This window comes from Sciurus vulgaris (assembly GCF_902686455.1).
Source record: "Sciurus vulgaris genome assembly, chromosome: 2".
Taxonomy (NCBI): Eukaryota; Metazoa; Chordata; class Mammalia; order Rodentia; family Sciuridae; genus Sciurus; species Sciurus vulgaris.
In genome coordinates this window covers 142,626,110-142,640,601 of record NC_136462.1, presented here as the reverse complement: position 1 = coordinate 142,640,601, position 14,492 = coordinate 142,626,110, and the positions used below count along the sequence as shown (strand labels likewise).

The 14,492-nt window shown below is 48.7% G+C and overlaps 1 protein-coding gene across 1 annotated transcript in view; it reads left to right on the top strand.

Annotated features, from left to right (window-relative positions):
- The first annotated feature begins 1,773 nt into the window (after positions 1–1,773).
- Positions 1,774–14,492, top strand: part of ST8SIA2 (ST8 alpha-N-acetyl-neuraminide alpha-2,8-sialyltransferase 2) — a 72,254-nt gene continuing 59,535 nt past the window's right edge. The window contains exon 1 of the mRNA XM_079127349.1: positions 1,774–1,990. Within this exon, the coding sequence (XP_078983475.1) occupies positions 1,893–1,990 (98 nt within the window). The 5' untranslated portion in view covers positions 1,774–1,892. The remainder of the gene's footprint in view (positions 1,991–14,492) is intronic.

The window sequence follows — 14,492 nt, the reverse complement described above, 5'->3', positions numbered from 1 at the left end:
TGGAGACAGGATGGGTAGACCACATGGGCCCCTGCACTGATGGAAAACCTTTTGATGTTTTATCCCTGCCTCTAATGGATAAGGGTACATGGCATTCAACATTGTGCTCAATATCAGAAAGTCTCCCCCACCCCAAATATGTGACACTCTGGAGAAGCTCACCATAAAAGGAGTGCAGGTGCATAAACTTTGCTAGGGGATAGGCAGCAAATGAGTGGGAATCAGTACACTCCTCTTCCAAGGAAAAAAATATCTGGTCCTGGCACTCAGAGGAGGGCAAGGCAGAATTTTCCTCACTTCTCTCTGTGGCTTCCCTGCTGTGCTCTCCAGGCAGGGAAGAGCTCATCTTGGCTCCCAGTGACAGCAAAGTCCAGCAGCCCCCAACTTGGAAGCTTTCCTTTTGCTCCTCCTTCTCACACACAAAGAGGCACAGGACTTTGGGCACAGGCAGAACTTTGATGGGGAAATCAAAAGGGACCTTTTACCTCTCCCTGCCAGTACCCTTCCCCCCCCCCCCCCCCAAGCCTCTCTGAGTTGTCCTGAGGACACAGTCAACCTGCCACTCCCTTTCCTTTGCTGGTGCTCCCAGACAGGACATTCCATACAGCTTCTCCAACAGGGTCTTCTCACACTGAAACCTTTAGGACTCTTTCACAAACCAAATGATCATTCCTGGAAATTTCCATTTCCTGATTTCAGGAATTGTTACAAATAGTGCAAGGGATAAAAAGACAATTATCCAATTCCGTGTAATTTGAGCTAAACTGTCTAAGGCTGTGGAAGTGTAGAATGTTCAGCATTGGAGGCGTTACCCCTTGTGGAAGCCATATTTTTCTAGAAGGCCTTTTGATCAAGATAGGACTCCAGGGAGGGGATAGTTATTGATTTTACTAAAAGAGAAGAGGAGCTAGGGAGATGAAGTCTACTTGGAGTCAGCATCTCCACGGCCAAGGCAGGGTGGACGCTAAGTCCACCACTGCAGGTAGACCAACCACTCCAGAGGGAGCAAGGGATCTAGCCAAGACTGAATGACCTCGACAACTAAGACAGCTTTCGAGATCCAGTCTTGGGTTTCTAAATGGACGAAGATTACCGCCTAAAGGAGGTGGCTTTTCGCGGGCTAAGCAATCGCCTCGCTCACACATTGCAATCAGCATCTCCGTTGAAGTTGGCCGGTCTTGGACATTTCTTCTCCCTCCCTTTCTTCCTCCTCTCCTCCTAATTCGTCAACTGTCGAAATATCTGCCTGGTTGAAACCGCCTCCTCGCTGCGTGGTAGGTTCTGTCCCCAGGTGTTGGTCTTTGTGTCGGGAAAACTTTGAGAGAAAGCGAGGGTGTTGGACAAAGAGCGGGCGAAGGAGGGCGTTTGCCAGCCGCCGGGCGGTGTGCGCCGGGAGGTGCGCGCTGTTCCCAGAGCTCAGCTCGGTACCTGATCGCACTCGGTGCCCCTAGCCCAGTCTTCCTAAGCCAGGAGTGGCAGGCTCTGGCCGTATCCTCACGCCCTCGGGACTGAAAGAAGCCAGGCGGGAGAAGCAAAGGCGGGCGGCTGGACGTTGGAGTTGGTGGGAGGAGGCGAGCAGGGACGCGGAGCAAAGCTGTCAAACTGCGCGCGGAGCGGGGCGCGGGGCGGGGCAAGGGAGGGGAGGGGAGGGGAGGGGAGGGGAGGGGCAGGCGGCAGCCGAGGGAGAGCGAGCGGGCTCGCCGCGCCTGAGCAACCCCTGTCTGTCGCTGCCGCTGCCGCCGCCGCCGCCACCACCGGCCCGGACTCGCCCCGAGCGCAGGGTGTCTGCCCCGCTGCGCGTGGCGCGCGGAGGCTCCGGCGCCTGCCGCTGAGCCCTCCAGCCCCTGCGAATAGCGCCGGCCCGCGTGGGTCCCGGCGGGCGTAAACCCACCATGCAGCTGCAGTTCCGGAGCTGGATGCTGGCCGCGCTTACCCTGCTCGTGGTCTTCCTCATCTTCGCAGACATCTCCGAGATCGAAGAAGAAATCGGGTAAATAGCTTCGCCCGGGCCCGTGCCACAAGCCCTGGCGGGATCTCTATTTCCCCCTTACTCTGCGCCCCCCCACCACATCCCGCTTTGTGTGCGCCGCGCCCCCCTGTCCCTCAGCTGGAGAGGCGGGGATCGGTTCTGGCTGAGGTGGTGTTGTTGCCAGGGACCCGGGACGGTTTGGGGAGCGGATGGTGCGGGCGCGGCTGCCGTGGGGTGTCCTCAGGCGGGATGCACGGGCAGCCCCCAGCTTCCCGGCATCGGGAAGTGGACTCGCCCACCCTGCCCCCTTCCCGGCGTGTCCGCGCGCAGTGTCGCCGGGGTCGAGGGAGGGCGCCGGGGAGTGTCTCAGGCGGGTGGAGGGGCCGAGAGTAGAGGGAGGCAGGAGTTTCTTTGTCTCCGGCTCGGCCGTTTTCTCGCCTTGGCAAAGTGGGCAGGGGGCGCGCGGGGATATCTGAGCGCGGGGGAGGGGATCCCCGGGCCAGAGCAGAGGGCGAGGGCTCAGCACCCAGCTACCGGCAAGGGGAATGTTCCCTGAACACACGAACACACACACACACGCACCTTCCGCCTCCCTGAATCCGGGCGTGGGGGCTGGCATCGTAAGAGATGGGGTGCGCTGGGCCGGAGTGAGACCCCACCACCACCACCAGGCCTGGTTTCAGAAGCTCAGCCTGCCAACCCTAAAAGAAGCCCCCAGCGACCCGGGATTGCCTTGCGCTCGCAGCGCAGACAGACGTTTCTGCGAAGTGTGTACTGCCGCCCGGTGGGCTTCAGGGCCCCCGGGAGTGCAGGGTTGTCCTAGGTCCTCCCGTTGTCTTCAGAGGTGGGGACCTCCAGCTTCTCTTGGCTCTAGACTTCCTGGAGTGCGCACTTGCGGCGCGGGACGCACCGGCGCTGTGTCCCGAAGGCTGATACTCCCGCCCCACCCCGCAGCCTCCAGATCCTCCAAGGGGAGGTGGACAAGTGGAGAAGCCAGATTCAGAGGCAACCTGACAGGGAGAAGGTGTAATCTCTGGGAAGGCAGAAGGTCCCTTCCTCTGTGGGATTAGTGCTGAGACAGGCGCGGTATGGTGTCCCGCACCGCGTGCTCCCCTCCTTTGTCCGATTTGTTATCTCATTCATTATCAAAGTGAATTGAGGGACTGCCACGCTGTCAGGCACCTCAAAAATGATATACCATCTTGAGTCCACGGTGTGAAGACCCCCAAGGACCATAACCTGGGGAGTGGCGCCACTTGCCTCTTCTTTTCTCCCTGCCTCTGCCAATCTATGCCTGCACCCTCACAATTCCTTCTTTGGGTTCCATTGTGTCTCAGGGACCCTTCTTTCTGGCTCTTTCTCCTCCCCATCCTGGGTTTCCCCAAGAGCTTTGAAAACTTTCACAAATGTTGTTCAGTTAATATTCTACATGCCACCAGCTCCCACAGAAGACAGAGAAACAAACCACTTTCCCCTAGCTTTTCACCTAAAAACGTGGTTCCAAAAGGAAATCTGTCAAGATCCAGATGATAGAAGATGCTGTGAGGAGGTCCTTCCTCTGCTCCCTGGTCTCTGCCTGAGATGTGAGCTCTCTCAGGCCCAGATCTCCTGCTGACATTTGAGCATGTAAGAGGAAAAGACCAGCAGCTGTTTTTCTGCTATAAAAACATAGAAAGTGCCACTTTCATTCAGGCATCCCTTGCTTATCCATTCACTGAACTTTTACACAATACATTCTACATGCTAGTGACTTTTAATTTTTAAAATGCAATCAGAAGATCACTTTGCACCTAAGTTGTACTTTCCTGCCAAATGCATTGTGAAGCCTCCATTTCTCACATCAAGTTGTTCTAGCAGGTTATGGAAGAATGAACCCCAAGGCCTGGACTAAGAAAGACATTTGCATATAGAGTATATAGTTAAAACCCAAACCTTCCGCTATGAATGTGTCCCCTGGGACCTGTTTCATTTAAAGGTCCCTACTTCTTTTTATCCTACCCCTGCCTGGTATGAAAAAATGCCAAGCAGGTCAATTTTGGCATCTTCCTTCTCTCTGTTGCCTCTAGTCTGCAGGCTGACTGTTGGCTTGGACTGTCACAACCCAGGGCTGAGACACTACCCTCTTCCAGTTTGATGCCTTGGGCCAGTACTCTATAGGTCATGTGATTGGAACCAACACTTCAGTCTCACCCACAGTTGGTTCCCTCTGTGTTTTATTCAGAGGAAAAGAGACTCATCTGGGATTCTCCATGGCTGGGGGAGGAAAGATTTGGGACAGTGGATGAGAATCCCACCAACATCTTCTCTCTGCATACAGTGCAGTTTAGCACAGTCATTTAATCCTTGGAATCACCCCAACTTTAAACAGTGGGGCTCAGTGCCAGTAAGTACCCTGACTCAGAGGCCAGTGAGGGGTGTCATGAGGGCTCTGCCTTCTTCACCCTATGCCTTCCCAGGAGACCTTGGATCCTATTCAAGACTGTAGTGTGGTTGCACAGGCCCTGCCCACTTTCCCCCAACTTGCTCTCTATCTGTGCTAGAAGCGTTACAAATTACCTGCCAGTGTCAGTCCCTAGAAGGAAACTATGGTTCTGTAAAAGATGGCTGGGGATGTTGCTCTGTGGTAGAGCACTCAGGGGTTCGAGTCCCAGTATAAATAAACAAATAAATAAGTGGCTATTTCTGGACATCAATGGACAATAAAAACTTGTGATCCATTAGGCAGGAAAGGAATACAGAAGGAACCAGATTTGGGGTAAATTTTCCCAAGACTAAGGAATGAAAAGTGAAAGAAGAAAGCAAATTACATATTTATTGTCTGAGATCCACTATTTTAAGTTTTTGATTCCCTGTCTTATAAAATGAGGCTTTTGATGTGATGCCCCTAGAGGTCCTGTCCTGCCCAAGGAATCATATTCTGCATGGTGAGGGGCAAGGCTTTCTTTGAGCAGTCTTTTCTGAGAGGCACATCTTTTTTCCTAAGTGATTATTTTCAAAGTTCCTTTTCTGATTTTTTTGCTGTTGTGTAGCTGGGATGAATGAGAAAGGGAAGTGTAGAAAAACAAGTTCTCTGCAAAGCACCCAGAGAGTTTTGCCCAGGATCCGGGAATGAAGTTTATTCAGGAAATTGGATGGGGTTTTGATGAAACAGATCCTAATCAACACATTCAGGCTCCCAAGTTTTAGAATCAGCTGGATCAAGTTGTAAGCTGATCTCTTCTTCTGGATGTCCCCTAGGCTTTAGTCTTGAGTTTAACCTTCATGAGCAGGGTCACTGTGGTGTCCCCAGAACTGGCACTCAGAAGGCATTCAGCATTGGATAAATATCTTCCTGAATCTGGTACTGTGCTGGGCACACATAGACTCCTGGAACAAGGCTGAGACTCAAAGATTCCCTAGGACAGGAGGACTCCTCTTATGGAAACTTCCCCTTTTATCATCGGTTAGGGAACCCAGTGGCCAGTAACAGGTGACACCAAGAACTACCATTTTTGAACTCAGTGTGCCTAGCACTGTGCTAATTACTTTGAAATGTTAGTTAACTGACTCCTCCCCAAACCCTTTTAAACTAGGTACTGTTGCCATCCCCAGTTTATCAATAAGGAAAATGAGACTCAGAGAGGTTGTTTCCCCTCTCTTAATCTTATGATAAAGCAGATGCTTAACCCTAGCTTGGTAGAGGTCAAAGCCCATTCTCTTGAACATCATGCTAGACTTCTGGGTCCTCTGAGTCATTTTTCCCCTGTGCTTCTTAACTCCCTCTCCAGAGTTCTTGCAAAGGTCCAGAGTTTTCCTAAAAGGCTGGGTTGAGCTTAGTAACTCCCCCCCTAAATAATTTAGGAAGAGGGAAGATGGATAAGAGACTTGGAGAAGAACTACGGGCTGGTCACCCCAAGATGTCCTCTGGTTCAACCAAATTCAGTGCCATGCTAGAGGGCAGAATGACGTTAACCCCGTCCTGCCATTCAGGGTCACCTGTCACGGGCATGTGTATTCAGACTCACAGGCAGAACCTTGAGTTCTGGAGGCAGTTCAGGATTCTGGAGGCAGAATCTCGTGGAGGAGGGAAATCTCTCATTCCATTTCAAACCTGATTCTGATTTCAGTTGCACAGGCCTCCCGCCCCTATATGCCATGTGATTGGACACCTGGCGCATGGGTGGCAGTAAAGATCTTGAACAACTTATTCGTCTCTGGCACCCATCTGTTAGAATGGAATCTGACCAGTCAAATTTGATGCCACCTCAGCCAGGGTTCCTAGTGTACCCCAGGCAGACATCAAGCCCTCTACTACATCAGAGGGACCAGCTCTGATCATCCGCTGTGACTAAATCTGTGAGCAGGTGGCAACTACTGCCATCATCTGCGAGCGAGGTGAGGTGCACAGCTTAGTGGATGAGTCCAGGTGAATGAGAAAGAATATGACCTTGAGCAGTTGCACTGGGAACCTCTGTGAGGAGAAGACATGTTTGCTCAAGGTTATTCATTTTTTTTCTTTTTAAAAGCCCATTTTTCTCCCATTTTGGAATACTTCACTCAAATATAAACGCAATTGGAGGATAAAATAGGAGAGAAAGAAGGTCTGGTTTTAACTCACTTGCTCCAAGTCCTTGTTGCCAACTGTTCCTAGCATCAAATTTAAATTGTAAATAGATATCCATCTTAGAAACCAATTCAGCACTCAGGGCCTCTTTCCCCTGTAAAGCAGGGTTGCTAGGTTTTTAAATTGTTTAGGTTTTACAAATTGGGAATGTTGTAAATTGCAAGTTATGAATACTTTTCAGAGAGAGTAGAATTCTAGAAAGACTCTCATTGAGGTTAGTAGGCATACAAAGCCATGCATAACCTGGCACTCTGCTTTCTCTTTAGCCTCCCTGGGCTTCACCCATTCAGTATTATGTGCCATCCTCCAGGTAATACTGTGACTATGTACCTCTGTGCCTTTGCATATGCTTGTCCTCCTTTCTGAAATACTCTCGTTGCACACTATTTTTTCTGCCATTCCGGTCCCCTCCTAGGTCCCTTTTCCTTGTCCACACTGTCTCCTCCTTCAAGACTATGGTCTAGCACCACCTCCTCTGCAGAGCATTCCCAGACTCCATCCCCTCTTCAGACAGTTGATTGCCCCTCTTGTGTGCACCCTTAGCATCCCATCATGCCAGCATCCTTTGGATCTGGAGTCCACAATTATTCATCCCTAATCCCCACCCCCTGGTGATAAGTATACAGTTTAGACAATGAAGCCCATAAAATATTTTCTGAATGAACAAACTTGGACCTAGGGTATAGGAAAAATAACCAGTCATCCTCTCCACCCCCAAAGGTTCATATTATTCAACTAACAGTCAAACAGCCCCCACTTGGTCAGAAAGCTCCTGCTTGAGAGACACAGCCTAGCTGCAACATTGTTCATTGTCTTGGAATGCAGGGGGGCAGGCCAATGGAAATGAAAGCCCCTTTTTACTTTGGAAAATGGGAGCATCCAGTGGTATGTTTGTCCACTGCCAGTTCAGATAAAAAGGCAAAGATGTGGAGCCCAGACTCCAAGCTTCTGCTCAGCCGTTTGCTGTCCAGAGAGCCCTTTCTGGCCCTGCCACTCTCCCGGGTGCCACCGTGGCTAACCTCTCCTTCTGCCAGGAGAGCAAGTGCCAGTTCTGCCTTAGGGGCTTCTGTGCAAACTAGAACTTGGGGCAAACTGTTTCCTCCTGAGGTCTAGGCCCCCAGAAAGGATGCTGGAAGTGGAGTGTTTGGGATGCAGATATGGTAAAGAATGAGGTGCAGCCAACATGTATCATCTCCAAGATGTTCTTTATTAAACATTTCAATGTGGGATTTTTATTTTAAATCACTGGTCAAACCAGAGAATCGTGATGATGGGTCAAGACTTGGGGCAGCCATGTGTGGATCCTTGATGAGCCTGCAGAATCGGATCTCTCAGCTGCCTCACACAAAAATGAGTGAGGCAGACAGATGGCAGGATGCACAGGGACATGAACGCCACCAGCCGGGTGAGTCAAGTGGCTGTCTCCTGCCAGGGAGTAGGGACAGGTCCCCCCAGAGAGACATACCAGGGTGAGGCACCATCCCCTGTGGCTGATGACTGGCAGTCTGGGGCTTACTTGCTGTCTCTCCAGTGCTAGGCTTGTCCTTAAGTGTTGAGATTAGTCACTCTCCTGGGTGGCAGCTGGGCTGGTTTTAAATTCTCCCCAGTCGTCTGCAATTCTTCACCCAGCTAGGAAGCGGCCGGGTGTCCTGACAGGACCTGTTTGTCCCAGCATTTTCTGGGCTTCAGCAGTCACTGACTTCGCAGTGGTGCCTGGAGAGTGGCTCCAGCCAGAGAAAACAGCAGCCCTGACACCACAGGAGTGGACACGTTGGCAGCCATGGCTCCTCCCGACACACTTGAGAGCACTGGGGGTCCTGATCCCTTCCCCTGGGAAATCCAGGATCCCGCCTTGCTGTACAGATGTGCATTGATGTTCCAGAACTGCTCTGCAACCGTGACACTCCTCTCTGTCAACGGGTTTCCCCCCGCACTTTTTTGTGATTAGAGGAACCCAGAGGGACTCATCTCTGTTTCCTGATCCCTTCTTAAGGGTCAGGGCTGCAATTCCACCTTCTGAAGCCTCTCAGTTGGTGACTGAAATGATCCCCAGGTTAGCGGCCCCCAAATGCTGATGTGCAGGTGGTAATCCAAAAGGAAGAGAGAAAGGAAGAAGAAAGGCACAGTGTGGTCAAGATGATAGTTGCCTGCTGTCATTGCCAGAGAACTGTTATATTCTGAGAGCTTGTTCTGTTTTCCTTTTGGATTGTACGATGACCTTTCTTTTAAGCTATAATACTTTTTCTTTGTCTGAAGAGGTTGGTAACCCATGACTCCCAGTCTCAATCTTTTGGAAATGCTACTGGCTATTGAAATTTAAGAGTTTGAGATCTGGGTACACAAGATCCATTGAGGGGGTCACTTTGGGAGACACAGCCCCACTCCTTATAATTCTCTGCTAGGGAGCCTGATGACAGCCAAGAATTACAAGTTATTTTTGAGTGTCTGCTATGTGCCTAATGATATTTATTCTAAACACTGCAGCTATATTTGCACCTGTAATCCTCTCAACAATCCAGTGAGGTCTAAGTTGTTACTGTCTCCATTTTGCAGATAAGAAGACTGAGGCACAGAGCAGTTAAATAACTTGGCCAAAGTTACACTAGCTAATAACGTTGAGGGCTATGATTTGAACCAAGGCTCCAGAGAACAAGGAGAACTAACCAAAATGATGTATTAGTGACATGCTCTAGGGAAAATAATGAGTGCTCCTATTTCCAAGATAAACCTTGGAAATGCAGTGGTTCTTGGGAGAGAGAAATCTGGGATGCAGCAGAGCTGGAGGAGAACTTCAGGGACAGCATGTTAGAGCCCAGGCTGTAATGGGATATGGCAGCTGAAAAGATCAATACAATTTGGGGATGCCAGCTCCGAAACACCTTAATGTAAAATTCCGGGGGGGGGGGGGGGGGAGGGGGGGGGGGAGGCGGGGCACCACTCTGCCTTTCTTCCAGCCACCTCCTTGCCTCAGGCAAGTCTCATCAGAGTGGCTCTGGAGCGTGGCATTTGTTTGACCATCTTATTACTAGAGAGAAAGACACACACACACACATTGAGAGAAGAGAAAAACAACACACATGATTAAGGCCTGGAGGAATTTTTCTGGGGAAAAAACAGAAGGGCCGGTGCCAAGAGCTTCTTCAGGCTGGTGGAGCCTGGTGAGGAAAGAAGAAAGGAAGGAAGTCCTGTGGGTGAGGGATGGGCCTCATCCAGGGAGCCCCATTTCCTACAGGCTGCCAGCATTCTGCTAAGAGCTAACGCCAGTCTTCTCACTTAATCCTGCTGGTCCACACTGTTCGCCCACTTGCAGACTAGGAAATGGAGGCTCAGAGAGGTCCCAGAACTTGCTGAGGTCACACAGCTAGTAAAGGAGGAGCTGGAATCCCAACCAGATCTGCCAGCCCAGGGTTTACCTGCTCTTAATAACTTTTTGTACTGAAGGTTTTTGAGTACCCCTGGGGACCCCCCTATATTCTATTTCATTCTCTGTACCACACAGAGTTTGTAAAAGGACGCTAGAAACTTCAGAGACTATAGAGAAGACTCACTGAGGAGAGATAGCCTCCCAACACAATGGCAACCATGGCCATTGGGTTCAAACTTCCATAATGAGGAGGAAAGGGCAGATGTCCCTGAACTCTGCCCATGAAGTACGAGTGCTATTAAGTCTCCTTATCTCTCATTTCTAGAATACAAACATTGGCTGCACTCAGAAGAGTGATGCCCAGCGTAATTCACACCTTCTTTCTTAGTAAATGTCAGCATAGTTAAATAATAAATAATGAAGGCAGAAGGTGGAAGATATCTGGAGAAAATGAGCTGGTAAATGGATAGGGCAGGTGACTTTTGTTTGCTATTTTCCCATAAGCAGAAAAGGCCCTCCTACTGCGACTCTGAGGTTCCCCAAATTTAGTGAGTTGACTTTAAGTGGATTCTGGATGATGCTCAAACTGTGCCCTAATCAAAATGCTGAGTTCCCAAAGAGAAGAGGAGGACAAGAAAGAAACTTCCAGTGGTGTTCTGTCCAAGCCCAGGTGTGCAGACAGACAAATTCCCAAAGAAGGACCCATGATGGCCAAGCCTGGGTGGTGGAGCCAACTCAGCCCCTGCAGACACTCCCCCAGCCTGCCAGTGCTGCCCACCCCAGCTCTGACAAACAGCAGTGGCAGAATGACTCAGGTCTTTACACACACCTTTGCCAACTGCCATCCTGAGGCCTGACCTCCATCTCTGAGGACTAAGTTCTCTCTAGAAATCTGTTTGCTGCTCATGATTCAGGACACTGGACCACACCTCTGGAGCAGCTGGGAGCTACTATTGGAAGATCACAGCTCCAATCTTCTTGTGTGTCTCACCTTTCTGAACCTCAGTTTCCTCATCTGCATGATGGATTTATAGTACTCAACTTGCAGTGCCCTGAGGATTCCATAAAACACAAATAATGGCAATGTAAAATGGTGCCACTCTGGGAAACAGTTCCTTTCAAAAACAACATAGAATTGATATACCCTTTAACCCAGCAATCCTACTTCTGGCTATATATCCCCAAATAAACAAAAACAGAGACTCAAACAGCAGCATCACTCACAATAACTAAAAGGTGGGAGCAACCCAACCATCCTTTAACAGATGAATGGGCAAATGAAATGTGATCTATAGATTTGATGGACTATTACTCAGCCTTAAAAAGGAAGGAGATTCTGACACATGCTACAATAAGGATGAGCCTTGAGGACATTATGCTAAGTGAAATAAGCCAGGCACAAAGGGACAAGTAAGATATCATTCCACTTACACGAGGTACCTAGGGGAGCCAAACTCACAGAGACAGAAAATGGAGTGATGGTTGCCAGGGCTGGTGGGAAGAGGGACTGGGGAGCTAGTGTTTAATGGGTGTAAAGCTTCAGTTTTGCAAGATGAAGAGAGTTTTGGAGATGAATAGTGGCCGTGACCACACCACAACATGCATGTACTTAACTCCACAGGACAGCACACTTCGTGATGTGCGAGATAGCAGATTTTATGTTATGTGTATTTTGCCACAGTTTTTAAAAACACACAAATGAAAGCAACCAGAAGAATGCCTGCCAGGCACTCGAGATGTGTGGATTTATTTTGAGAGCACAGTTGTGGTTTTAACAAAGCAACATCAATGTGAGTATTATTTAATTTTTAAAATAACATGGTAGGGAGGAAATGGAGGGAGACAAAGAGGGAGGGACAGAAACTCAGAATTAGAAAACACACCATTACTTGGTGTTGTTTGGATACATTTACTGGAGGGGGCCCAAATACCCCAACACCTGGGATTAAGGATTGCAGAAAGTGCAAACACATACTTTCTGTGGTCACTCTGTAAATAATTGCTGACTTGCCTGCCTAAATTTGGTGGAGCGGGGAGAGTGTAAGTTCTCATAAAAACCTAAAAGCACCAAATGTTGGGCGAGGAGACAGGGAAGCCAAGCCAGTGCTGCCCAGACCCTCCTCACCCAGATCTGGCTTCCAGCTGTCCCATCCATGTCACCCACAGAGGGTAACTCAAGGGTGAACCTGAAAAGAAAATCTCAGGATGCTTATTCTGGGTAAAGCTGGGATCCAACTGTCTCTTTACTTTAAGGTTCAAGCTGCATAGTCCCTGCAAGAAAGCAGGTGTGAGCAGGGGATGTGGACTCCAAAAGGCCTGAAGTCCCTCCCTAAGATGGCTCTCAAGATATAAAGAATGCCAGAATTGCCTCCAGAACTTGTTTAAAACAGAGTGCTGGGCCCCCAAAATTGCATCTGGAACAAGTTCCAGGTGATGCTGGTACTGCTGGACCTTCTGAGGGCCACATTTTGAAAACCACTGGGATAGACCCTTCTTATTCAAAGTGTGGTCCTCAGAAAAAGCAACCTGGGTGTACTGTGAAGGTTTTGTAGACATGCTGAATCTCAGGTCTTATCCCAGACCAAGGCCTACAGAGTCAGAATCTGCATTGTAACAAGATCCCAGGCAATATGTACACACATCCTGCTGGTGCGAATATAGTCATGCACCACATAATGACTTTTCCCTGAACCCCATACTGTATATCCCACGGTGGTCCCATAAGATTACTGTAGGAACTGAAAATCCTTATCACCTAGTGTTTTTCGCTATGCCTTTTTTATGCTTAGGTATACACCATCATGTTACAGCTGCCTACAGTATTCAGTGCAGTAGCATGCTGTACAGGTTTGTAACCTAGGAGCAAGAGGCTAGAACATATAGTATCTGTAGGCTACACCATCAAGTACACTGTGATTTTCACACAGCAACGACAGAATCGACCAGTGATGCCTTTCTTGAGACCTATCCCCATTATTAGATGACACATGACTGTAATTGCTTTCCCTGCCTTCTGCAGCACCCCTGCCCTAGTCAGTGTCTCTGGCCCTTCCCACCAGGGGAAACTTTTCCTTGTATTTCCATTGCCCACCACAGCGTTGTCCAGAGTGACCCTCAAATGGATGTCAGAAAAATGAATAATCACCCTTATTACAGTTTGTGGGGTTCTCATGTGTGCCCCAGGAGCTCTTCAGACATTATTTCACACATTTATTTATTTATTTAGGTATTGGGAATTGAACCCATTGAGCACTTTACCACTGAGTCACATCTCCAGTCCTTTTTATTTTTTATTTTGAGACAGGGTTTCACTCAGTTGCTGTGGCTCTTGCTAAGTTTCTGTGACTGATTTCAAACTTGAGAATCTTCCTGCCTCAGCCACCCAAGTTGCTGAGATTATAGATGTGTGCCACCACGCCTGACTCTTTCACACATTTATTATTAAACACCTGTGAAACCCATTTTATGGACAAGCAAACTGAGACTTAAGTAGAGTAACTGCTTCATAAACACAGAGAAAGGTCCTGAATGTTTTTGAGGTCTAACTGACTGTGTTCCTAAGTACTGGGGTTTAGCCAGGTGGACTAACCTGCTCCCTCGCTTAGTCCTCCAAAATGAGGAAACTTATAAGACAAGGAGAAACTCTAACCAAGGGTTGAAGTTATTTACTAAATGAGTCTAAGGAGGCTGAAGTATGTCCAAAAACAGCCTTGATGCAGGCCTGCAACACCTGATGAAAATTTCTGGAGAAGCTGGGCAGCAAAGAACTCTTCAGCTGTGTCATTAAGCATCCTCATGAGCTGGCTGGGTTGTGATCATTCACACAGCAAATGGCCTCACTTCACAGTTGGCACACACGGCAACAGTTCCCCAGAGTTCTGGGGGCTCCTGAGTGGATCTGGTGGCCTGCCCAGCCTGTGGTCTAATTCCAAACTCCACTGTCAGTTCTACAAAGCTGGAGGAATTGAGGGGGAGGCCTTTGGGGAGAGATGGAAGGCAAATATAGGGGAGCCTTTTAAAACCCATCTGCTCTTCCAGATAAAAGGGAACTTCTGGTCAGGCTGGCAGCCAAGAATTTAATTGTATTTATTCTTGCTATTACCTTCTATTTAGGGCAAGGGATATTGGTATTCTATTTATGGTTGTGATATAAAGATGCTTTTGTGATAGATTAATTTAAGTTTTTAAGTGAGTCAATTTAAAGACAAGTATTAAGTCAATAAAGTTGAGCTAGCAAAACACATGAAGGTGGAGTGGGAAAATGAATGAAGTTTATGCAGAGCCGGGCTAGCCTCTCTTCTTGTCCAGCACCATGTCTACTCTGATGGTAGCAAGGCCATAACAATTCCTTGCAAAGCTTCTGTAGACACTGAATGAGTTAATTCTCTGATAAGTTACCTAGTTACAGACTTAGTTTATCACTGTTCTTTGGGAAATTTTTCAACACACAAAAGAATCCTCCAATGAAACAATCTTGTGGGTGATTTAGATGGGGTGTCCCTTCAGGAAGTAAGTGGGCCTAAATCATCCTGCCGAAAGGAGGTCCGAGAGGACCT